The sequence below is a fragment of the Canis aureus genome, chromosome X (genome assembly GCF_053574225.1).
Source record: "Canis aureus isolate CA01 chromosome X, VMU_Caureus_v.1.0, whole genome shotgun sequence".
NCBI classification, from domain to species: domain Eukaryota; kingdom Metazoa; phylum Chordata; class Mammalia; order Carnivora; family Canidae; genus Canis; species Canis aureus.
Window position 1 is genome coordinate 123,733,030 of NC_135649.1, and position 25,573 is coordinate 123,758,602.

At 48.4% G+C, this 25,573-nt stretch overlaps 1 protein-coding gene across 2 annotated transcripts; it reads left to right on the plus strand.

Annotated features, from left to right (window-relative positions):
- Positions 1 to 76: 76 nt before the first annotated feature.
- CRLF2 (cytokine receptor like factor 2) lies at positions 77 to 20,982 on the plus strand. Of its 2 annotated transcripts, XM_077890344.1 has the most exons (8): positions 77 to 260; positions 8,394 to 8,496; positions 10,004 to 10,167; positions 11,745 to 11,878; positions 14,423 to 14,585; positions 15,473 to 15,578; positions 17,830 to 17,914; positions 19,999 to 20,982. In XM_077890344.1, the coding sequence occupies exons 1-8, from the start codon at positions 179 to 181 to the stop codon at positions 20,281 to 20,283; spliced, it is 1,122 nt and encodes a 373-aa protein (XP_077746470.1). In that variant the 5' UTR covers positions 77 to 178; the 3' UTR covers positions 20,284 to 20,982. The 2 variants fall into 2 exon arrangements, with proteins under 2 accessions (XP_077746470.1, XP_077746471.1); XM_077890345.1 differs by lacking the exon at positions 8,394 to 8,496.
- Positions 20,983 to 25,573: the final 4,591 nt, after the last annotated feature.

Sequence of the window (25,573 nt, forward strand, 5' to 3'; positions counted from 1 at the left end):
TTGTCGTGGTTTTTTTTTTTTTTTTTTTAAAGAGTCATCATTTTAGGTCAAGATTGAATCCGCTTCCCGTTGTCATTTCCTTGTTTCTGTTCCACTCTTTAAACAGAGGGTAGCCTCTGTAGATGAGCCATGAAGGCACACGGACCTTGTGCTCGCTCTGTTGTGGGTCTCCCCAAGAATGAGGACGGTGCTTCTGCCTTGGGCGTCTGCCGCCGTCTTCCTGCTGGCCACTGTGACGGTTTCGGGGGACGAGGCACTGGGTAAGCCCTGCTTGGAGATGCGGCTGCTTGTGTGCCTAGAGTGTCCTTTACTTTAGCATGCCTTCCTTTGGTCTTTCCTTCCCTCCTTCTGCTCTTTTTCTCTTTCTCTTTTGCAACTGTAGCATCTGTCGTCTTGTTTTTGTGTTTTTCTTTCTCTGCTTCTTAACAGTAGCAAGCAGCTCGCCCAGATTTCCCAGCCCCTGCAAACCCAAGTTTGCCTCTTTGCAAAGGGCTCATGTTGGATCAACTTCCAATGCATTCGGTTCTAATGTGCAAAAAAAAAAAAAAAAGACGCCAATACAAAGAGTCCAGGTCCATCTGTTGCACGCAGGCTCTGGGTGGCTTCCCTGTCCCCTTTGCTTTCCCAGAGAGCAAAGCCTTTATGTTTACTGAATATTGGTCTGTCCAAAATGAGCTCGTGTCACATCTGAGAAAAAGGTGAGGGCGAAAGAAGGCGGATGGAGGGATCAGCTGCCGTGGGGATTGTGGGGGCCGCTCTTGTGCCACACGGGATTTTCTAGCATGCGGGTAACAGACACAGGAACTGGGGAAGGCGCTTCAGGGACCTCTCATCTGTGAAGGGTCACGTCGCGTCACTCCACGCTCATCCCTGTGTGTCTGAGCTGCCCTCTTGCTTGCCTGGTTTGTAAGGCTCAATCCAGAGACACCCCATTGGCTACAGTCTCTTGATGGCACACTGGGGGTCCCAATGGCCCAGCACTGACTCCCAGAGAGTCTGAGTGCGGGTTTCCCCTAGACTGGGCTACAGCAGCACAAACACGATTCTCGAATTGCATGTATCAGATGCTCCACTCACATGCACCAGGCACACCCTCAAAACTCTTCTAGTAACTTCTTGGGGAACACCGGAGCTCGTTTTGTTCCTGAAAGCTATTTGTGGTTTGCTTGCTTTTCCTTCAATGGAGTTGACTTGTACCCGAGTCCTTATAGGCACAGAAGCCTTAGAAACTAAGTAGTCGAGGGAACGGGGTCTCACAGGGGTGCAGCCCTGGGAAAGCTCCCCGCACGGCTCCTGGGCTCCCTGGTGTCCCTGTCATTAATCCACCGGCACTTGCAATATGCATGGGTCATACGCACTGATGGGACCAGTCGGGATCCCACAGATGTATGGGGAGGCCACTGTCGTGCCGACCGTTTGAGACATGAGGACCCATTTTGGGCTTCACATTGCACGTGTATCAGGTGCGTCAGGACGATGTCCATTCGCCCAGAACATGCCCAGGAACAGACAGGGGGCTCGTGCAGATTTAGGGACGGAGAGCTGTGTGCAGCTGAGTGCAGATGCTCAGCTCACATGCAGCAAGACTCAGGGGTGGGTGAGGGTGGAGGTGTGTGCAGGGGAGGAAGCTGAGTGCAGACGCAGAAGGGGTCCCATGTGCACCTGCTCCCTTAGAAGACAGGAGGGACACAGCCTGGGCATCGGGCTTCCTCTGCACCACGGATGTGTGCAGCTTTCACCCCTGCTGCCATGGTGCTGATGCTGGAGGAGCCTTGCAGGGCGTGCTGAGGTCAAGTGTTCCCACACTAGAATAGGACCAGACACATCCAGCCCCGCTATGAACACCCAGTTACCCACCTTTCCTCGGCAACTGTGGAGCATCTTAGGAGCATCGAGGCCTATGATGATCGTTCCCATACCCTAGTGCGCCACGTGCCCTTGCTCCGTGGGCTCAGCTGCGACCCCTAAAATCATCAAGTCTGAGCCCCTACAACCTCCCCCTGGACTTTATTTGCAAAGAGGGTGTTTGTAGAGGTTCGGGCGGCCAGCTCTTAGCTGTGGGCGGGACCGACCTGTCAGCACAGAGCCCTGCATGCCGCATGTAGACCGCGCATCTGGGTGACAGAGCGGACCAGAAGAGGGAGGAGCGCCCAAGCGGGGTGGGCAGACGGGCTGACAGGTGTGAGCTTGGTTCCAGAAGGTGTCCACGTGGACGCGGCCCTGCAGGGCGGCTCCGCCGTGTGGCTGCCGTTGCATTTGCGTTGAGCAACCGTTGCTGGCACTTCGGCTGCCTGGTAAATAAAGTAGGTGGAGAGAAAGTAAGAGAGAGAGAGTCCAAATCACACAATTCACATTGCAGACCCTATCAGAACCATCACACGGGTTGACCGCTCGCCGCTGTGATGTCACGCGGACCCGCTCTGCCTCGGGGAGGGGTCCGTGAGGCTGCGTTTTCTGCCACCCTCCTTCCACCCGGGGAGCCCGCGAGCGCCCAGGAGGAGGGCACGGGGGCATCCCGATGTGACTTCACGGGTTCTGGAGCTCGGTGCCCTCGCTCTGGGGACACACAAGAACCATCCGGAGTTTCCTGTGTGACTAATGCTGTGAGCCCTTGTGGTCTCTGCCCGCATCTCTGCACTGGCAGCTGTGAACCCTGCTGTGAACCCAGAACTGCACCCCTGCCCACCCCCTCAATGGGGAGCGACCGAGGATTTTTACAGGACGCCGCCACCGTCCGACGGGTGCATCCGTGGTTTCCCCACTGGGCCTGCCACTGCTTTGGTGGCCCACTGGGTACTCACCCCAAAAATACCCGGCGCTGCATCCAGTGGTGGCGACACCCACACTTGTGGTAGCAGGTTCTTGTGCTGCGTCCATCATCTTCTCTGTTCCTCTGTCTGTGTGTCTTGAACTGGGACGGGGGTACCACACCCAGAAGGAGATTGTTGGTGTTCAAATGACGCACCCTCACCCACTATTGTCACTATTTGCAAATGCTCCAAAATCCGTCAGTTCCGGATTTCCCTGCAGCTTTCCGATCGGGTGTTACAGAAACAAATGCAATTTTGCTAAAGATCCACAGGGTCCTTGCAACTGGGGAGCTGGTGATCCCAGCACGTTCCTATCGCAACATGTTTGTGGAGGGGACCCTGCTCATCACAATGGAGGGGGGTTAGCTCTCCCTCAATAGAGGAGAAGGCCACAGGCAGGGCAGGGCAAGAAGGTGAAATGGGACACGTCTTTCTGTTTTATTTTATTTTTTTATTTTTATTTTTATTTTTATTTATTTTTTATTTTTTTAAACATTTTTTTTATTTATTTATGATAGGCACACAGTGAGAGAGAGAGAGGCAGAGACACAGGCAGAGGGAGAAGCAGGCTCCATGCACCGGGAGCCCGATGTGGGATTCGATCCCGGGTCTCCAGGATCGCGCCCTGGGCCAAAGGCAGGCGCCAAACCGCTGCGCCACCCAGGGATCCCCTATTTTTTAATTTTTTAATTGAATGATTTGAAAACAGCCTTATTGATATATAATTGGTCATTTAAAATGTAGATTTTAGTAGATTTTAGTAGATGCATAGAATATGTGCAACGAGTTTTAGAGCATTTCCGTCATCCCCAGAGGGAACTCTAAAACCCTGCTAATCTGTCATTCTGGGATCCCGATCCCGTACCCAGCTCCTGACAACCACTAATAGGCTCTCTGTGTCCCCGGATTTCCATATCTGGACACTTCCCATCCATGATATCACACACTCTGTGAGAATTTTTGTGGGTCCATTCACACGGCTGCTTATTTTCATATTTCAGCCACATTGTAGAAGAGTTTTTTTTTCTTAATTCCTTTTTATGAATGATGCGCCATCATATGGATGGATCGCAGTGTGTTTGTCCAAAGAAACGGTTTTCAGAATTTTGCCCAGGGGCGCCTGGGTGGCTCAGTCCATGGAGCATCCAACTCTCAGTTTTGGTTCAAGTTGTGTGACCTCAAGGTTGCGAGATTCAGTGTGAGGTTGCAGGGAGACTTCTTAAAGATTCTCCGTCCGCACACAGTCTCACTCTCACCCTTTAAAATAAGTCAATAAGTAAAATAAATAAATAAATAAATAAATAAATAAATAAATAAATAAGGGAGACAGAACGTAAAGACTGCTAACTCTGGGAAACGAACTAGGGGTGGTAGAAGGGGAGGAGGGCGGGGGGTGGGAGTGAATGGGTGACGGGCACTGGGGGTTATTCTGTATGTTAGTAAATTGTACACCAATAAAAAATAAATTAAAAAAAATAAATAAATAAATTTAAAAAAAGAAATAAAAAAGATTAAAAAAGAAATAAAAAAAGAAAAAAGAAATTAAAAAAAGAAATAAAAAAGAAATTAAAAAAAGAAATAAAAAAGAAATTAAAAAAGAAATTAAAAAAGAAAAGAAAAAAGAAATTAAAAAAAAGAAAAGAAAAAAGGAAATTAAAAAAAGAAATTAAAAAAAAGATAAAAAAAAATGGTTTAGCCCCGAATGAAACAGGGTGGAATACCTGTCTCATTGGTATCAAAACAAGGCAGCAAAATTCATTTCAACCATTTCTTGGAGGCACACGCTCCCAAATCTAGAGCATGAGCGATTACTTCAAGAAGTATCATAAAATTATGTTGCCAAATGCAATTTTTGTACAAAATTAAGTTGCTTATTGGTTTTTTAAAAATGATGGTTAGCTATATATAGAATGTTCTGTCTATAAAGTGTACATTAAGTACATTCACATGGTTGTGTAACCACCTTCACCATTCATTTCTAGAACTTTCTCATCTTCCCAAACTGAAACTCTGTCTCCATTAAACACCGAGTCCCGTCTCCTCCCCATCCCATGGCGTCCACCATCTAGTGCATGTGGGGCTCTCCTGAAAAGTGGGGATTTTTGAATACAAGTGAACTATTGATGAAGTCTGGACATTGGTGTCCGAAGCATCGTTCTCTGCCTCTTCCTTTCTCTGTACAGACAACTTCTATCGCTAGGACTGCCTGCATTAAAGGGCGTCGGCTACCATGTGCAATTTTACGCCTTTGCGTCTTGACGCGGCCTAATAAGTTCACCACATCTCCTAAAGCCGACGCGTGCTTTCCGAGCAACAACTGGAGGGGGAAAGCACATTTCTGACATCCGTGCATTCTTTTTTGTTGAGGAAAATCACTTTATTATGAAATAGGCATTGAAGCAGAATGCGACACACGTCTACCGCACACAGTGCACCGAGATCTACAAAGATGAGACATCTACAAACACAGAAACCCTTTACTAGAGCTCGTGGACACAACTCATGACACACGTAATCTGTGAATAAATAATGATTAGTCCTCGACCTGGTGACCCCTCAGCACCTTTTGTCAGACAAGGTTTTCCCTAACTTCACCTGGTAATTGGAGACACTGTCTGTGTTAGCTCATTGGATTTATCCCATGGGGGAAAAAAAACTCCTATCTTTACGACAAGATGTGTTCCAATGTGGAGCCAGACTTTCCCTCACAATACAAGTGGGAGGTGGAGCATCACATTCCCTGGTATTTGCATTTCAAAGAGTTGGTTTCCTTGAGAAAGATACCCCTGGGTCCTGAGTCTGGTAAAGATCTTATTAAGTTTTAAAAGGATTTTCATGGATGTCAAAGACATGGAGAAAGATCTGACAAGTTTCCTAAGTAAATTCTCAAGAAAATGGAGGGGGGAGGTCTCTCTTCCTTTATTTCATTTTATTTTATTTTATTTTATTTTATTTTATTTTATTTTATTTTATTTTATTTATTTTATTTTATTTTGTTTTGTTTAATTTAATTTTACTTTTTTAAAAAATTTTACTTTTAATTCAATTTCATTTTCATTTTATTTTATTCTATTTTTCCTAAGATTTTACTTATTTGGGCAGCCTGGATGCCTCAGGGGTTTAGCACCAACTTCAGCCCAGGGTATGATCCTGGAGACCCGGGATCAAGTCCCACGTCTGACTCCCTGCATGGAGCCTGCCTCTCCCTCTGCCTGTGTCTCTGCCTCTCTCTTTCCTTGTGTCTCTCATGAATAAATAAATAAAATATTTTTAAAAATAGATTTTATTTATTTATTTGACTGAGAGTGAGCACAAGCAAGGGGAGGGGCAGAGGGAGAAGCAGACTCCCCACTGAGCAGGGAGCCCAACTGGGAGCTCAATCCCAGGACCCTGAGATCCTGACCTGAGCTGAAGGCAGATGCTTAACCAACTGAGCAACACGGGTGCCCCAAGTCTTTTGTTTTTAAATTTTGATTTGCCCTTTCAAGGCACAGGCAGGGCAGGGGTAAAGACCAAACATGCAAAGCAAAAGTTCTCTTTCTATTTTGCAAACTGCACACAAGACCTCACAAATATCTTCCTAATCTTGAACCGGCTTTTATGTCCAGTGCTACCTGAAAGAGCAACCCTGTGCTACATGAAAACATTTTGTAGGATCAGCGGGAGACCTTCTGTGCTTTCCTTTCCCTTCTCAGAGAAGTCTCGCCCACACCCCAGTCAGGAGAACCCCAATCACGTCCCTCACCTACACTGGTTGGGAACATCTGAATCCGTTCTGGGAAGTTGACAAAGAAGTAACAGAGACAGGGTGACTTGCTTTTCTCCCCTTTCCAAGTCTGATCTCGCTCCCTCCTGTCCCCGCAGCTGACTCATCCTGTGGGGGTGGCAGTGAAGTGCAGGACAGTTCTGCTTTCCTGCTGGTGCACGGGGCATCAGGCTTTATCCATTAGATGTGTTCCACAGACAGAGGTCCCAAGATCTGAAATAACGTTGACACCTCAGCTGTAAACTTCCCTCCCTTTCAGACCCAGGAGGTGTTCACTGTGAGGGATGGATACTGGTTCCTTTCCTGAAAGTCAGAGATTTCCAGAAGCCATGACGTCCTTCCTGACATCTCCTCTCTCTTTCTGGAACCAATGGATCAATAGGTCTGAGGTTACCTGTCTTGTGATCAGTCACATCAGGAACAATGGTCAGCACAGAACAGAAGTATTCCATACACCTCGGGCATCTGAAAGGCTTTCTTAAAAATTCAAAGAACATTTTCATCTCTCCTTCTACCTTTAATTGGACCCCAAATGCACTTGATGGTGGTCCACTCCCTGGTACGGCAAGCTTTGAATAAACGTACTCTCCTTGTTCTTATTTGGGTGTCTTTTGTTCATTTCTACAATGTAGATGGTCACTGGCCGATCACACAAAAATATTGTTTTGGGAGGTCTTGAAAAACATCAGTGAAATAGCAGATTGAATTTGGATTGGTGAGAAGGTGTGATGGGAAAGCATGGCTAATTCTGGACCATGAAGTAGGATGCGACCCCATGAATGTTCAGCAGGCCAAGTCTTCCAGCCCAGAGACCTTATGGGGTGTTGAGCAAACAGGTCCAAGGTCATGATGTATATTTGCCTCCTGCTTTAGGGGTGGGGTTGCTGAACCCAGGACTGAATGTGAAATGTGAGTCCCTGACCTGGAGACTTTGAGACCCTCTTTCTCAGCATTTGTGAACATGTATCTCTTCAGCTCATCATGTATCTCATCATACTCATGACCTGCTGGGTGCTAGAAATGTGTCCATTGACCATCAATCCATCCATCCATCCATCCATCCATCCATCCATTATCTATCTATCTATCTATCTATCTATCTATCTATCTATCTATCCATCCTATTGTCTACATACATAACCTGATACTTCCACTTCTAACTCAACACCACCGGGTTGATTCTAGCCTTCCATATTCCCGAAATTGTCACTCCCTTCCCTGGCAGTTGGAAACTTGCCCTTTCTTATCCGCAGCATCACAGCATATTTACTTAATCCTAGAATACACCCATTAACTACTTTCACAATGACTAACCCAGGCATGTGTGAAAATAAAAACTGCCCAAGCCTAAGTCACTTTAAAAGCAAAGACAGAGGGTTCATTTGTCTGTGAACCTTTCCTCAAGTTGTCATGTGTGAGTTGTAAGTTTTCTGAGTGAGACCACGAGTTTGGTGGATGGGGCACAGTGTCTAATGCCCCCTGTGTGCCCACAAAAGAGGAGGTCATCAGACACAGAGTCAATACTCAATAGCTGCTCTTCATACTAATTAATGGTCATTACGTCTTGCAAACATATGAAGAAAAGCAGCCGTAATCTTGCTCCTGACTTATTCCTCTGTCCCCAGTAACCCTTTGTATATCCTGCAGCTCTTAACTGACATAATTAATGCCGGCTTGTTTGAGAAAAATCTTGATTTTATCCATCCCTATAAAGCATTCTATTATTCTTATGACTCAAGTGCTAATGTCCTTTTATAAATTTCCAACCAGTTTCAGCATTGCCTCAATGGATCCTCTATTTGTCTCTTTTTACCCAGAAGGAGTATTGCAGCTTCAGATGATCAACTTTAATTTTGAAGCTGTGCAGGTTACATGGAATGCAAGCCAATACTCGGGGACAAATTTGACTTTCCTCTACAAGTAAGTGCCCCTCAGGAAGGGAACACCATGCCTTGTGCTCAAATAGTTCTTCTCCTGAGACATCAGCAATTGCGTGTGAAGGGCCAGCTAGTGAAGGTGTGAAGAATCAAGAATGTGCAAGTGTCAATGTGTGTGCTCTGTTTTGCCCTGACCCCTCACCACAACCGCAACCACACCTCTTAACCAAGTGATGACTAAGTCACACTCAAAACCACCTAGATTCATACGAGGACATCCACAAGGTGCTTATTCATCCAGGACCATTCACAACATCTCGACAGATACCTTTGACGGGAACCCTGTTCCCTTGAAACAAGGTATGCAGCCGTGGCAAAGGTTGACCTTCTGAGACGTTTCATGCCAGCTTTCCAGCAGCCACCTTCCAAAAGTGTGTCTCCCTATCATGGGCTTTTTTTTTTTTTTTTTGGTCTCAGTATAAATGTAGGAGAGAAGCATTCTCCAATTAACTTAGCCTCAATTCTGTGAATGGGAGAGATGTGTGATTGATTCTTCACAGTTTGATAGCATAGGAGATGAATGGGAAAGTGTACACAGGAGGGACATTTTAAGGTGAATTGGTTGGGAAATAAACATTTAAAAAAATCTGCTGGGTCTCCTAGATGGTCACATAGGTAAGTCACTTGAGCGTCAGTTTCTTTATTATAAAGGACATAATTCTCGATCAAGTCACTGCTTGGATTTGAGGACCTCAGGACAGAGCCTAAACTGGTCCCAACTGGGCACCATATTTTTTTTCTTAATATTGTAGGAAGCCTCAGGGAGATCTCCAGTGTTGGTTCATCCTTATTAAAGTGCCTCCTCAAATCAAGGGCATGGTGACTCTGCAAGTCAAACTGTACTTTTATTAGTTTTCTGGGGCAGTCATAACACAGTACCACAAACTGAGCAGCTTAGAACAACACAAATTCATTGTCTCCCAGTTCTGGAGACCAGAAGTTTGAGATCCAGGGGAGGCAGGTGCTTCCAAGGAGGGTCCGTCCTGCCTCTTCCAGCATCTGGGGCTGCAGGCATCTCTGGGCTGGTGGCTGCATCCCTCCCGTGTCTGCCTCCATCTTCACCTGGCTTCTCCTTTGTGTCTGTGTCTCGTCTTGTGTCTCTTATAGGGACAGTGTCACTGGATTTAGGACCCACTGTAATGCAAGATGACCTTATCTTGATATCTTTCCTTTAATCACACCTGTCAAGACCGTATTTCCAAATGAGGCCCCATTCACAGATTCCAAGGATTAATGCATGAACAGACCTTTTGGAGAACCACCATCCAACCCACTACAGGGGGCCTTCAGGGAGCATACTGTGTTGAGAGAGGGGGTATTTTTCTATTTGGACAGTTCTTGCTGTGCTTTAAGAAAGGGTCCTTGAAGCGAGTGAAGGGGGTTCCCAATCTGTGGCAGAGATATGGGGCAGAGGAGTGAGCCAGGAGATGTGTGAAGATGCTATTTTCAAAGACTCTCTATGGCTGAATGGTTCTATGTTTTAACCACAGGTTAACCAGTGACGAGACTGATAGCCAATGCTCCAACTATATTCTTCAACAAAGTCGCACTGCTGGATGCCTCCTGGAGGCAAAAGAAGATGAAATTCTGTGCTTTTCCATCTGGAATGGAACACGTCTCCTTCTCAACAAATGTCAGTGGATCAGTGCTTACTGTAAGTACCAAAAATGAACTCGTTGCCAAGTGCCCCTTTCCTACTCCAACTTCGAAGAGACTGGCCTTCTAGAAAATTCGTCTTGATACACACATTGGACAAAGATGTGTCATGGCACTCTGTCCTCCAACAGAGAGAGAGAGAGAGAGAGAGAGAGAAAAGCCCCCCTTTCCCCTCGATACCACCCCCTTTGGTTTTCTTAGGTGCATTCAGGGTTGGCTGTCAATCTAGGGTTATAAAACACTGCAAATAAAAAGACCACAAATCAGGCAGCTTAAAACAACAGAAATTAATCATCACTAAGCTCTGGAGACCAGACTCTGAGCTCCAGGTTGGGGAGAGTTGTGCGTCCTCCAGAGGCTCCAGAGGAGGGTCCTTCCTGTCCTTTCCAGCGTTGGGGGCTTTAGGTGTCCCTGAGCTGGTGTCCGCATCCCTCCTGTCTCTGTCTCCATCCTCATGTGGCTCCTCCTGTGTCTGTGTCTCTCCTCTTCCATCTAGGGACACTTGTTCTTGGATTTAGGACCATCCTGCTCCAGGATGAACTCATCCTATCTTGATTAGATCTGCAAGGACCTTATTTCCTAATAAAGCCACATTCACGGTACCAGAGATCAGCTCATGAACGTACTTGTCGGGGGACACCGTTTAACTCATGAAAGCGTTCATTTCCCAAAGGACTGGCTGGTGGGGAAGGAGTCTCATGTGATGTTTTCCATGTTCTGTCTTCACTTTAGTTTGCTGAGGCTACTGCAACAAACTGCTACAAAGCAGGTGGCTTAAAACAACAGAAATTTGCCCTCCCACAGTTAAGAAGACCCCGGGCATCTGAAATCAAGGTGTGGGCAGAGCTGGTTCCTTCTGGAGGCTCTAGAGGATGACCTGTTCCATGTCTCTCTCTCTTGCCTTCTGGTGGCTGCTGTTCCTTAGCTTGTAGATGCATCAGCTCCATCTATACCTCTATCTTCACATGCCCGTTTCCCTCTGTGTGTCTGTGTCTCCTCTTATGAGGACACTAATTATATAGGACCAGAGCCCACTCTACTCCAGTAAACCCCATTTTATCTTTAATTATCATGCCTGCAATGATCCCAAATGCACATATTCTGAGATATGGGGGCTAGGACTCCAATGTATCTTTCTTAGGGGGACACTATTTATCCCATAACAGACATTTTCACACAATTTCAAAGAGTTCATTTGACGACACACATTCAGGTCCTTGGAGCTCTGCTATAGATGTAATGAGGATGAATAACACCCTCATCCTCAGTCTAATAAAGTATTTTTTAAGATTATTTATTTATTCATGAGAGAGAGAGAAGCAGAGACATAGGCAGAAGGAGAAACAGGGAGCCCGATGTGGGACTTGAACCTGGGATGGCAGGATCACACCCTGAGCCAAAGGCAGATGCTCAACTGCTGAGCCACTCAGGCGTCCCAATCCAATAAAGTATTAAGGAAAAGATTAAGGCAGGCCAGAGAACGTGAGTCTAAGCAAACTTACCACTATAATTTTAGAGATGTGGAATCTTTATCTTTGTAGAGGTGGTGATCATTTTTTTGTCTCTCCTTCTCAGTGAAACCCAGCTCCCCAAAAGACTTGAACTTCCAGTGGCATCAGGAAGCCATTACAGTGACCTGTTCTGATCTGCCCTACAAGCGTCTCCTCTATGAAATCCAGTACAAGAGTATGTTCGACACTGAGTGGCAGGTGAGCATCGTAGCATCTTTTTCTCAGCCCAAGGGTGAGCGAGGATCCCCAAGTGGTAATCAAGAGAGACGTGGAGAGACACAGAGACAGATGTTGGCATTTGTTTTAAGGAATTGCTTATGGGATTATAGGGGCAGACACATCTCAGGCCAGAAGGCTGGAAACACAGACAGGTTTCCATTATGGTCTTTAGACTTCTCTGGGAAACTCCAGTCTATGTCCTCTCAGGGCCTTCAATGGATTGAGTAAGGCTCACCCACATTATAGAGTGACCTAAAGATGGCTGATTAAAAACATCAATCATTTCTATAAAATACCTTCACAGTAACACCTAGGGTATCATCTAAGTAAAAAACTAGACACCAACCTTGGCCAAGTTGACAAATAGAATTAACCATCACCATACCCTGTACCACCCACCCCTCTTTGCATGCCTTTTGAACATGTGAGAACCCTTTCTGGTACTGACTATTTGGGCGTAATCAATGGAATAAATTAAAATGATGTAAATATCAATGACTCAAGGGCTCACAGTTGTCTTCCAATAATCACATGACCACCATATAAACAAAGGATTAACATCTTTGCAAAAGCAGAACTGGAGCCAATGGGCAAAATCATCTGTAGAAGGCAGATGGAATCACCTGGATCAGGTATAGTGAGGTGCCCACCCCCGGAGGTGCCCAAGGAGAGTCTTGAAGTTGGCTTGGACGGGATCTCGGAAAGACTGCCCTGGAAAAGTAGTTAAGCTACCTGGGCTATGAGCCGCCTGCCTATCCCAGAAGTCAATGATTCCACAAGTCTGCAAGGACACCTGTGTCCATCAAGGTTTGCAGACTTGGATGATGGGATCAACCAGAAGCATCATATCTCATGGGACCATCTAGGGAGGAGGGGGAGCTAAGGCAAGGTGAGTATAACTGAACATCTCAGACTAGGATAGTCGATGTCTGCTGTGTCTACAGGTGTTGGGAGGGGATCCTTTCCACATTCACTCAAGATTTACTTACTGAGGATCTACTATGTCCCAAGCACTGAGGACATAATAATAGCACCTAGCCACAGCAACTTGGGGATGGATGTGATAACACGTGAAAAACATTGAGTAAGTTCACCCTTACTATGGTTACTCTAATTATTTTCAGTACTAGGCTCACATCTACTACTCACTCCTACTACTCTTACTCACCCTTATTATATTTGCTGGTGTCTGCACCAGCAAGGAGACAGCGAGGAGATCTGTCAACAGATGGAAATCCCTATTCTTATGAAGAGGCAAATCCTAAGTGCCCATATAATACATCCCTAAATCTGGAAATGGTGCAATAAAACGCAGCAATAAGAATAAAAATGAGAATACCGTTGAAGGCCGTTGTATGTAACCCAAGCAGGAGGGGACCTATCAGAAAAGAGAAAAGCTGACCTAATGCTGGGTCTAGTAGAATACCGTCACTGAAATGAAATTTGATGAAACTCGTCAAAGAAATGCAAAGTAAAGCAATCGATGGGTACTGGAGAGCACCTAAAGAGTGTGGTAATAATAAGATGTGATACTGGTCAAGGATGTTGAGCATTAACAAACTTTAAGAGCTTATCAGTTGTCCTATTTCTGACCTATTGAGCCCCTTTTTAGAAATTGATCTGGGCACCTGGGGGGCTCAGTGGTCGACTGTCTGCCTTTGGATCAGGTCATGACCCTGGGGTTCTGGGATCGAGTCCCACATTGGGGTCCCTGCATGGAGCCTGCTTCTCCCTCTGCCTGTGTCTCTGCCTCGCTCTCTGTGTCTCATGAATAAATAAATAAAATCCTGAAAAAAAAATAGAAATTGATCCTAAGGAAAGAATTAAAAATGCGGATGTGGTTTTATACACAGAGACATCTGTTGAGGCATTATCTAAAATAAATACAAAGCATTGGAGGCCACCTCTATGCCATACAATAGGGAGATGGTCAAATAAATAATGGTACATCTGTATGATAAAATATGTAAGTCACCAAAGACACTATAGTGATAAATGATATTTAGTGATGAAAGCAATGTGTACAGTAAAACATCGCATTATATGAATACAATATCAATTGTTAATGGTGATTATATGATGGAACTGGAATAAAGGTTCCAAGGAAAGAAACAAGGAAAGAAACAATATCAATTTGTTAATGGTGATTATATGATGGAACTGGAATAAAGGTTTTTACCGTTTTTAATTGTGTGTTTGTATGTGCATATGTTTTCTAAAGTCTCCAAAGTAAGCATGAGTTACTGTTGTATTCATACAAAAAAAATTACTTTTTCTTTTTAAGGAGTAACTTTTCACTAAGTAATTCTTAAAAGCATCTGTAGTACTATCTGTTACGAAGGATTGTTTCTTCTTGGAGGGGAGCATAGAGATTGTTGGCTGCGTTTGTTTTCCTTAGGCAGACAGATGAAGTGCAACCGGAATGTGAATGCTGAAAAGTAGGTGCCTTATGTGACTCCCTAGTACAAAGACAAAGAGCTTAGGTCAAACCACTGATCCCGTGCTTGCTTTTTTTCCCTTCAGTCCAAGGAGGGAGAAACCTGCAATGTTACGACAGATGGCTTGGATGCTGAGAAATGTTATTTCTTCCGGGCCAGAGTGAAAACAATGGAGTCCAGCTATGGCCCCGACACATACCCAAGTGACTGGTCAGAGGTGATACACCAGCAAAAGGGGGAGCTGAGAGGTAATGCTTGCTACACAGCAGCGCTGCACCTGTACATGGGCCAGCGCCTCGTCTTTTGGGGGAGAGAGGATTGGAGGTTCCTAAAAATGAATGACCTCACCTCCTACTTCAGAGATCAATTTGAAAGCATTTGTTTTGTTTTCCAGACCCCCTACGTTATTGGGCTAGTTTTCACTTTTATTTCTATTAACAGCAACAATGATAATAAGTACTATTTATGAATGCTGATTCATTGATATAGGCATAGATCATAGATATATAAAATAGATGATAGATGACATCGACATATAGATATGATAGATATGTAAGTGAATGATAGTTCATAGATAAGTAGATGGATAGATGAATATAAGTGGATGGACGGATATATAGGTAGATGATAGATATGATGGATGGTTAGGCAGACAGACAGATACAGATGGACAGATGGATGGATAGATAATAGATATGATGGATGGATGGGTGGATGGATGGATAGATATAGATGGACAGATGGATGGATATAGTATGAAAGATGGATGGATGGATGGATGGATGGTTAGATAGATAATAGATAATATATAGATAGATAATAGATAGATAGATAGATAGATAGATAGATAGATAGATAGATAGATAGACAGACAGTAGCCTAAAGCAAGCCTCAGTTTCCTCAAACACCCCTGGCAACACAGGTACTTGAGAGCAGTGTGTTGAGTCTACACCACTTGTGCGGTGGCTACCCTGATGGGTGCCTGTCCAGAGACACCATCTCTCTTTCCAGGATATGTCCCACCGCAATCAAGATTTACTGTCATTGCCGTTTATAAAGGAAAGAAAGTGGGGGATTGGAGCCTGACCTACTATCATCTTGAAAACTGACAGCAACTCATTCTTTTTTGCTTTAGATTCGTGCCAGGAGAAAAAACTTTTCCCCAAATTTATTTTAGTTTCTGGCATGGTTGCGTTGCTGACGGTGTCCCTTCTTCTTCTGTCTTTATGGAAAGTACGGAGGTAAGGATGACTCTTGACAGCCTTGTCATACACACAGGACGGGAGGCTTTGTTTGCAATATGTCCACTAAGTAGAAAGGGAAAAAGAATCATCTGATAGGGTTATTCGTCCGATAGGTGAGCATCCCATTCCCCACAGTGCACGCTTCGCCAACAGCGTCTTTTAAGAAAATTGAGGGAAACAGTGCCGAAAATGCAGGGATACCTGGGGTATTTGTCTTGTAGAAACAGTAGAATATATGAATGTTAACTCCTACCAGAGGATTAGCTGGCTTCACACACACACCCCGCTGAGCCATTGTCCGCCTACCATATTGGAGCAACAGGTGCTTAAAACACCTCTCAATTATTATTGAGACTTATCAAACGGAACTGTTGGGTGAAGGGAGAAGAATCGCATGTAGAAGCTCGTCTCGTTTTCGAATCAAGTGACAGATGTAGCGAAACAGAGCCCGTAGACAGTTTTTCATGAATATCATATTAAATAGTTTTCTTTGCTCAGCTTTCTTACAACCACTTAACCACCGCCATGTCCATCCCTATGTAAACTGAGTCACGCTGCCCAGGCGTCTTGGCTGTGAATGATGCATGAAGGTACCGATGCCCAGGGTCATGGGCACCATCTTGGGATGGTGGTTTCTTGGGATGAGGTTTTCATAGCAACTGCAGGGGGCCCGGGTAGAGAAAGATGGAGCAGCACTCGGGAACATTGAGCCTGGGTCTGCACCAGGGTGAGTTGGACAACTCCACAGGGTCCCCCACTGAGAGCCAGATTCAGCACCGAAGTGCCTCGTTTAATTCTTGCCCACGACCTTTCCAGCCTCGTCACCTCTCCTTTACTGACTCACATGCATGCCACCCAAACGGAGCTCTGCTAGGGTGGAGATGAAGCAATCAGATAAGGGTGCCTACCGGTGACAGGCCCGGTGTTTTCAATAGAGAGTTGAAAGCACCCCTAGGGGAAACTGAGCCCCATGATTCTTGGAAAACAGTAACGCTTGCCCTGCTTCAAGGGAATCCCCTTTGCAATGACGGGTGAAAAGTCAACTATATTGGTTGGTGTCCTAGGGCGGCCGTCACAAAGGACCAGACACACGGAGGCTCAAACCAGAGGCATTTATGAGATGTAGGTGTGGGCAGGTTGATTACCCGAGGCCTGTCTTCTTGGAGTGTAGACGCCATCTTGTCCCTGTGTGCCATCCCTCTGTGAGCACACACATCCCCGTAATCACTGTCTTTTTATAAAGACACCGGTCATGTTGAATTAGGACCATACTAGATCACAACCCTTTAAGTCCAAGACCCGGGGGCCTATGAACTAAAGTGGCCAAAGGCAGACCAACAGGAGAAAAGCCAACTGTTTCTCTATTGATGTTATCATATTACGAGCGGGGAGGACCCAAAGATAGGAACTGAAAACCCAAAGAGGTAGTTAGTCTGGGGAGCCTCGCATACCACTTGAACAAAGGGCAATGGTTGTGGAGACGTGAGTAGGTGGAGGAGAAAGGGTTCTGAAGCTGTGGTGGAGATAAATTCTGGGAAGGTGACTACAAAATGGAGACACAAAACAAATGACACAGAAAAGTTGTGTATGTGGAAAGATCTCAGCGAAAGAGAGATCTCAGCTGGGGCGGGGGTTGGCAGGGGGCGGGGAACCTTTACAAATGGAAATTTCTATTGCAAAATGGTAAAGTGACGCCTTGTGTTTAGGCAGCTGGAGAAGAACACAGAGCTCCTCCTATGTGTCCTGGATCGTAATAGGCTTCAGCCTCAAATAATCAATCTTCGGGGGGGGGAGCGTATTTTAGGGGGCAACCCCATGAGGCGCGTCCCTTATGACTCGTTTACGCTCCATTGTTACCGCTTGAAAAGCACAATCTCCCCACACGAGTCCCAGAGAGGGTTACGGCTTTTGACCTATGATGTCAACCTCTATGACTGACACAGTTCGGCCCATTGCATCAAGCAAAGAGACGGGATGGTCCGTGGGTGGTGGGAATCGATATTGCGCATTAAGGTGCTCTGTGCCCCGGACATCACAGTGTCGGTGGGAGGTGTCAAGTGGGTGCTGGGAGACGAGTGTCTGCGGAGTTGAGGTGGGGGGAGCACATGCCTTGACACGACAGGTACAGTTCCCTGCAGGCACCACATCTCTGCGGTGCAGCTGTGTCCCCATCCTCGGCCCCTTGGAGGTCCCCAGCCCTGCTCGGGCATGCTCGCCTGCCTGACCAGACTCTCCGTGTCCATTTCAGAGTCAAGAAGCTCCTCATGCCCAGCGTGCCCGATCCCAAATTCACCTTCCCTGGGCTCTTTGAATCCCACCAGGGTAACTTCCAGGTAACTACCACCCCCCCAACCCCATGCATGTTCAACACGATTCCTTTATGTCTAATCCCTCCCCCTGCACCTTCGTTAGAACTGACATTTCTTCCAGCTATCTCCTTTACGTGCCCACGAGCCTTTTCTGAAATGAGAGCCGTGGCTTCATCATTTTCTCCTGGTCGGAGAGATACCAGATCCAGAGAGGGGCTCAAGGGGCAGCTCGTCTTTAAACCAGCCCCACAGAGTTCTGCCCTCCCGGGATTTTCCAGCCCAATCGCCCTCTCATCTCAGCAGGAAGTTGTGTTCTTCGTGGGCTCACCCTGCACGGCTGAAAACAAACCCAAGACTTCCGCTTTTAAACGGTTTACAGGCATTGTTTCATTCACTTGATAAAGGCTTGCTTGTGGAGGGCTGGGCATGAGCAGCTAGGAACCGGGGAGAAGGGACCAGCCCCCCCTCCCCAGGAGCTCGCCAGGTGGGGTGTGCATTTTCCAGGATAATGCATTAGAAGTTTCTCCGGAGATGTCACCAATCAGAGGCTTGAAACAACAGAAATTAATCATCTCCAAGCTCTGGAGACCATAGTCTGAGCTCCAGGGGGGGCAGGACCCCTGAGGTCCAGGGCGGGGCCTCCGGGGAGGGTCCCTCCTGCCTCTTCCAGCGTCTGGGGCCCCAGGCATCCCCGGGCTGGTGGCCACATCCCTCCCATCTCTGTCTCCGTCCTCACGTGGCTCCTCCTCTGCGCCTGCATCTCCTCTTCTGTCTCTTCCGAGGACCCCTGTCGTTGGATGTAGGGCCACCCTCGTCCAGGACGAGCTCTTCTCAGACTCTTCACTTATATTTGCAAACACCCTATTTCCAAATAAGTTTACATTTATAGGTTCTGGAGGTTAGGATGGACAAATCTTTATTTTGGGAAGGGTGTGCACCATCCGACCTCCCACAGGGGCAAGTTTAATTTCCAACCTCCTTAGACATCAGGGACAAAACAAACAAACAAAAAAAAACGGGGGAAAATTTTTTCCTACACCCTCTTAGTTTCTCTGTTCAGGGCCTGCAAATTAAGCAGATGAGGACAGATTGGCATAAGAAAAGGTTGACTTAAAAAAAAAAAAAAGAAAAGGTTGATTTCATAGGCACCTGAGGGTGGAGGGGTGTTCACAGAAAAGAAGTGAAAACCCCAAAGAGGTAGTTAGAAGCCCGGGCTCCGGCGCCATTTTCACACAGCGTGACAAAACGGGGAGAAGTGACAGGACAGTTATAGGGCAGGGGAGGGTGGGACCTGTGGGTGGCAGGTGTCATGTGGGAAGGTGACTGGGGTGAAAGTGAGGTTTGTTATGCAGACTGCAACCCTCTGGGGTGACGGGGGCTCTCCCTGCCCCTGTAGTGACACCTTTACACATGGAAATCTTTACTAAATGGAAATTCTTGCCCAGACTTTTGTGCAGAAAAGGGGAAGGCAGACAGCTCCACCCGAGCTTGTTCTTTCTTAATCACCTTCAGCTCAAAATAATCTTTTGTCCAAAGTGCCTTCTATGGGGTGGGGGTTTCCGGAGGGAGGGGCACGTCCTGATCCTCTTCTGGGGGAGATCCTAGGGAGAGAGGAGGGGGTTAGAAGAGCATTTTCAGGACAAAAGACATGAAGGAGAGGAGGGAGGCTGGGCAGGGGAGAGCAGACATAGGGCCGGAGCAAGGACACCCCCACCCGGTTGGCATAGCGTCCCGTGGAGACCCCTCCCCCGCCAGTATCAAGAACGTCCCCCCACCTAGGTGTGCGTTAGAATGGCAGCGTCCAGAACCCGCCTGGACCCGCTGGGGGATAATCCCGCTCACGAGAGTCCGGGCAACTCACAAACACAATTCAGTCGTGTTCCTTGTCGTTGCCCTCGTTCAAAGGGCCGCGGAGGTATTTGCAGATACAGCGTTTTGAGGGTGACGGTAAATGCAGGTGTAAGAAGAACCACGGGGCGGGCTCAGGGATGCTGGAGCTTTCTGTTCCCAGGGGATTGCTGTTCCTGCCCAGGGATGCTGGCTCGGGGGCCTGGCACCTGCCAAAGGGCGTCTCCCTGAGTCCGAAATGCTCTGTGTCATCCCCGCAGGAGTGGATCAAGGACACCCAGAACGTGGTCCCCTTGAATAAGATGGAGGGTGCGGAGCACGATTGCGGCCCGGAAGAGGCTCTCATCGTCCACCTGGCCACGGCTGAGGCCGAGATGCCCATCCTGACGACCGGCCCGTCGTGTCCGCAGACCGAGGAGGAAGAGGCCTCCGGGGACCCCAGCCAGCTTCCTGGCCGGCCCCTGCAAGGCGGCGGTGGCGGTGAGAGGGTCTCTCTTGGTGGCTTCACGTTCGTGATGAGTGACAACTCATACGTCATGTTATGAGGGCTCAGAAGCCAACATTGGGGTTTACGTTGACGTTACAGCATCTCGGGGGCTCAGCACCACAGACAATGCCGTGTTCAGGGTGGGGGGTCAGGGTCACGGAAGACCCCCAACGCCCAACCGGTGCGCTCCTTGTGTCCGCTTCCATCCCACGCATGTCTACTCACGGGCTGCAAGGCAGACTCCCCGGAGATGGGGCCCGCGGCGTGTTGGAGCGTTTCTTGCTTTCAGCTCACGTCTCCTCGTGGCTGATGTTTTCATGTAAATTGTATGGCAAGATGGCCCGGGTGCCCGGAGGCCTTCTTCCTCTTGCGTGTCACCCACGCCCCGCCCTTACAACGTCTTCACTCGCGAGCACTTTCTCCGCGCTTTCGAGATGCGGCCCACGGACCCAGCAAGAGGAGCACTGGGCCGGAAACGAATCCTGCCTTACAGACGCCAACCAGACACCCAGCTCTTAACTGCGCGCGCCGGAAAAACACCCACTTTTCAACAACGGCGGGGAGGGGAGCGCTTATCTTCCGGAGACTCTGTTTTTGTTGGCCTCTTTGCTCACGACATTCATCGATGAGGCAGGTGAATGCAAACGTGCCAAGTGCGGTCGCCCGGAGCGTCTTCCCCTTGGGTGGGGCCTATCACACTGTATTTTGCAAAATGGAAATAACGAGACAAAAGAATTAGGCGTTTGTAGGTTTTCAAGGTCGTGGTTCTTCGCTCCAGCAGGGAGGGTACCTGCTGCTTCTCTGTGGGCTGCAAATAGGATAAATTGGGAGCCCTTGTGGGGGAGTTTGTGTGTCGTCACGTGGTCGTCCCTCTGTGAGTGTCTGCGTCCCCATTCTCTCTTCTTATAAGCACCCCAGTCCTATGCAATCAAGGCTCATCCTACTGACCTCATTGTACCTTAATTACCTGTTTAATGACCCAATTCTCTATTATAGCCACATTCTGAGTTCCTGGGTTAGGGTCTCAATTTACGGGTTTTGGGGGATGCAATTCAGCACCCCCATTTAATCAGAAAGAAGAGGTGAAATTAAGAAATGCAAGCCGTGCACCATGAGGGCAACCCGCCCACAGGTGAGGTGCCAGGGAGCCCTTGCACGTGCATCCCCACACCCCCCCCCCATTTCCCGATCCTGTAAACATCACCATTTTGTGATGGAGAGAAGCTCACAAGAGCTGCACCGGCCAAAGCAAGAAACGCGAGGGATGCGTCTCTGTCACCCGCGGGACAGTCTTGGAGAAGCAAGTGTGTTCTTCGCTTATGCGTTCAGTGCTCATCCTCAGCAGGAGGATGGATTCCTCAGACGCCACTGTCAGCACCTGCTCAGGTGGGAAGGGAAATAGGCGGAAACACAGCCCAGACGAGGGGAACCGTGCGTTCTCCAGCGATGCCGAACGCCTGTTTATGTCACACAGAAAGCAGGTTTTGCACCTGCCCAGGAACATCCCCCTGTTTCACGGGCTGGCGATGCCCTAGCGCACGTTGGCCTGGGGCTCGGGGGCTCACACCGTCCTGTGTGAAGCATCACTCTGGCGTGTGTGTTTTACTGCTGGTCCCAGGCAGGTGGGCAAGTGGGCGGAGCTGGGGGCAAACACCACCTCCAGGCGGACGTGAATCAGCACTATTAGGGAAAATGAGCTTTGTGCAACTGATTATGAACCGTGCGGGGCTGGGCAGGGGGTGCGGGTGGTGGCGTCCACAGAGCAGGACAAGCCTGGCTCCTGGGTTAGGAGAGGCCCCCCTCCTTGGAACATGAATGCCAAAGAGGGCATGGGCTTCCTGCACGTGAGTGCTGGGTCTGCACACACGCACACACACACACATGCTCACATCCCTGCACAGAGGCACGGTCAAGCGCTTGCCGTGTGGTCAATATCAATAGCCTCCAGCGGCAGGAGGAAGACCCCAGCTCAGCCCTGCTCCCACCGGCTCCTCCACAGTAAAGCCCGCGTCCAGTTCTCAAACCCCATTCGGCCCCATTTGCAGGCGTGCATGGTGCCAGGCACCCCCGCACGATGAGTTGTGTGCTTTCAGTGACATGCGTTAAAAAAGAAAAAAAAAAGGAGAGGAAGAGAGAGAATAGGACGGTAGTTACAGAGGGAAGAACAGATTTCATTCAGGGACGTTGCAACAGAGGAAAGGAGACCCCGGTGGAGAGCTGGCTTGGCTCTGAATACACTGTGAGAAAGTGGGGTTTACAGCCAAGGAGCAGGTGCGTTCATGGATGGACAATTACCAGTGAGCAGATCTGCAGTTGATCAGGTATCCAGGTGACCAGGTATCCAGGTGAACAGATATTGAGGGTGGTGGAAGATGAGGAACCCAATCAGACATCCAGGTGACCAGATATCCAGGTGAGCAGATATTGAGGGTGACCAGATATAGGGGATGGTAGGCAGTGAGGAAACCTATCACATCTGTAGGTGAGCACATCTCCAGGTGGCCAGGTAGCCACGTGAGCAGATAACCAGGTGAGCAAGTACCCATGGGAACAGATATCCAGGTGACCAAGTATCCAGGTGAGCAGATAGCCAAGTGACCCAGTATCCATGTGAGCAGATATTCAGGTGACCAAGTTCCAGGTGAGCAGATCACCAGGTGACCAAGTATCCAGGTGAGCATTGACATGACCAGAAATCCATGTAAGCAGATATCCAGGAGACTGGGTATGCAGGTGACCAGGAATCCAGGTGACCAGTTATTGAGGGTGGTGGGAGATGAGGAACCCAATCAGACATCCAGGTGACCAGATCTCCAGGTGGCCAGGCATCCAGGTGGCCAGGCCACCTGGTCCATTGACCAGATATTGAGAGTCAAGGGTTCCCATGAAATGGAGTGAGTTGCATTTTTGGTAAAACTGGGTGATGCAGAGATGAACCCAGAAGCCCAAGAGTCAGGCCTAGTTGAGAAGGAGCTCAGCAGAGGCTGGTGGAGTCTGGTGGGGGAGACAATCTGTAGAGTGCTAGCCCCATCTTTGTCAATGCCCTGCATGGGTTTCCTGTGGCCACAGTAACAAACTACCCCAAACAGGTGACCCAGACAGTGGCTACAACAGAGGCCGGGAGCTGAGAAAGGGTCCTCCCCGGAAGCCAACGCCATCAGTGTCTGTTGTCCCAGCCCCGGTTTGTGGGCATTTGGCAGTCCCCCCGGAGACAGACAGTTGTATGGACAAAGCTGAGTCTGTGTTTGGGGTCACCAGGCCACACTCAGGATTGGCCCCGGGGGCCGGATGTTAATTCTCATAGTGCTGACTTCTCCCAGGGACATCTGTCTAGTGTCAGGAGTGCCCTGCAGGTGCACACCGCCCCAGGGGACCCCATGTCCTGCCCTTTGGTGGGTTCTGGTTTGGGGGGACATGGCCGTTCTCTGCCAGGAGGTGTACATGGGGGCCCTGGAGCCTGGGGTCGGGGGCTCTTCAATGTGAGTGTTTGAGCTTCAGCCACATGCCACTCAACTAACTGCACAGGTGATCCCAGGGACAGACCCTGGGCTCCCTCCCTTCACGGCTAGCCTCCCTGCCCCACAGAACGCCTCCCCAAACCCAGGATCTATGAACCATCACTGGGTTCCGAGGACATGCATTCGGAAACGGGACCCCCCCCACACACCCCCCACCCTGTAACGCGCACACCAAGCCCTCGGGTTTGCACACATCATGCATTCTTCTTCAGCCTTGGCGAGTCTCCGGGCACATAGCTGGGGGCTGGCCTGACACTGGGTCTTGCGTGCATCCTGAGAACCTGTAGGACAAACAGGCGGATGTTCAACAGAATCGTCGTGAGTCATAGATGCTATCTGTGCCCTGTGTTGGCATCCCGTTTCCCACCACGGCCCCGTCACCCCCACCGCAAGCTGTCCCCACCTCCACACCCTGCTTATCGTGATCAATGGCACAGATTACAGTTAAGAACTGAGGATGGTTCCCCAGCTGCTAACAAACCCAAGTCCCCCATCTCCCCGGCGACCACCCTAAAAAGGAGAGGGGACGTTGCCACGTGCAAAGCCCTTTCCACTTGGGCCGAGGGACACCTGTATTCAGCCTAAGACAAGTGTAGCTACCGCACACCCGCAGGAGCGAATCCTTTGCTACCATTCGCGATATACAATCTATGGCAGAAAATCTGCATGCAGACCTATGCATCCAGGCTCATAAAAGAAAATATTTGCTCTTTGTTGCAAGGATGTTGCTGAGTTAATCAAAAACCCGACCCTCTTGGTGCTAGGAAGCATGTGGAGCTCACTGCATGGACGCGTTGTAGCAACATTCATACGCATCAAGCGCTTTGTATCCTATGCATGATATTATGTATCACGCACAGGCTACAATATGCGCACAAGACGTTTTCCTGCAACATAGTCTCTATAGCAGCTCGGAGTCCGTGCAAAATCATCCCAAGTCGACCAGAATTTTCCAGAAACAGAGAGCTCCATTTTCTTTCTTTCTTTTCTTTTCTTTTCTTTTTTTTTTTAAACTCCATTTTTTAAAGGAGTTTAGAATGATCGACGCAGATCCTCCTGGAAGAACGTGGAATTGCAACGCCTCAAAAACCCCATAAAAAACGCTCACTTCTCCTTAGATGCGATGGCATCAAGTGGGAGCTGTCACGCTGCGGTCTGCGTGGGAGCCCCCGGAAGGCTTGTGGCCATTCCACCAGGGCTTCTGATTGTGCAGGTGCCTCTGCAGGTGTGTCCCAGGCAGGTCCAGCCCTGCTCCGCACCTCAGGTGAGGTCTTGGATTTGGACGAGAGAACGTCGGTTCACTTTGGATGATGGCGCTCCAGCAGCCCGGGGTGTAAAACCCGGGGTGTAAAACCCGCGCTTTGCTGACCATCATGGAGAAAACCCACAAGGTGATGCTGTCTTGTGAAATAATAAGAAAACAGCGTACCATCCGACAATGCGCCCGCTCAGTGTTTATCTGAAGGAAACAAAATCCCTAATTCAAGACGACACCTGCACCTGCACGTTCACAGCTCCCGGATTCACAGCAGCCAAGACATGGAAGCAACCTAAGTGCATGGATGGGTAGATGGTTTTGATGCTTCTGGCGCCTTCTGCCCCCATTTTCAATCCAGTGCACACCCCAGAAGGATGGAGAAATGCAGGAATGTGGGCTTCATCACCTCATAGCCGGGTGGGAAACCCGCAAAAGTCTCTGTGGTCAACTCCCCCCAACAATGACCCTGATCACCAGTGTCCACTCCCAACCCCAACGACACAAATCCCCACACTCACACGAGGAAACTGCAAAGCAACCCCTACATCCACTTTTCTACTGGGATGGCTCAT

Excerpts from the sequence above, each read along its gene's own strand:
- CRLF2 (XM_077890344.1), top strand. The coding sequence starts at position 179 with ATGAGGACGGTGCTTCTGCCTTGGGCGTCTGCCGCCGTCTTCCTGCTG. Across the intron at positions 261-8,393 it reads TTCGGGGGACGAGGCACTGG|AAGGAGTATTGCAGCTTCAG; the intron begins GTAAGCCCTGCT and ends CTTTTTACCCAG. Across the intron at positions 10,168-11,744 it reads TCAGTGGATCAGTGCTTACT|TGAAACCCAGCTCCCCAAAA; the intron begins GTAAGTACCAAA and ends TCTCCTTCTCAG.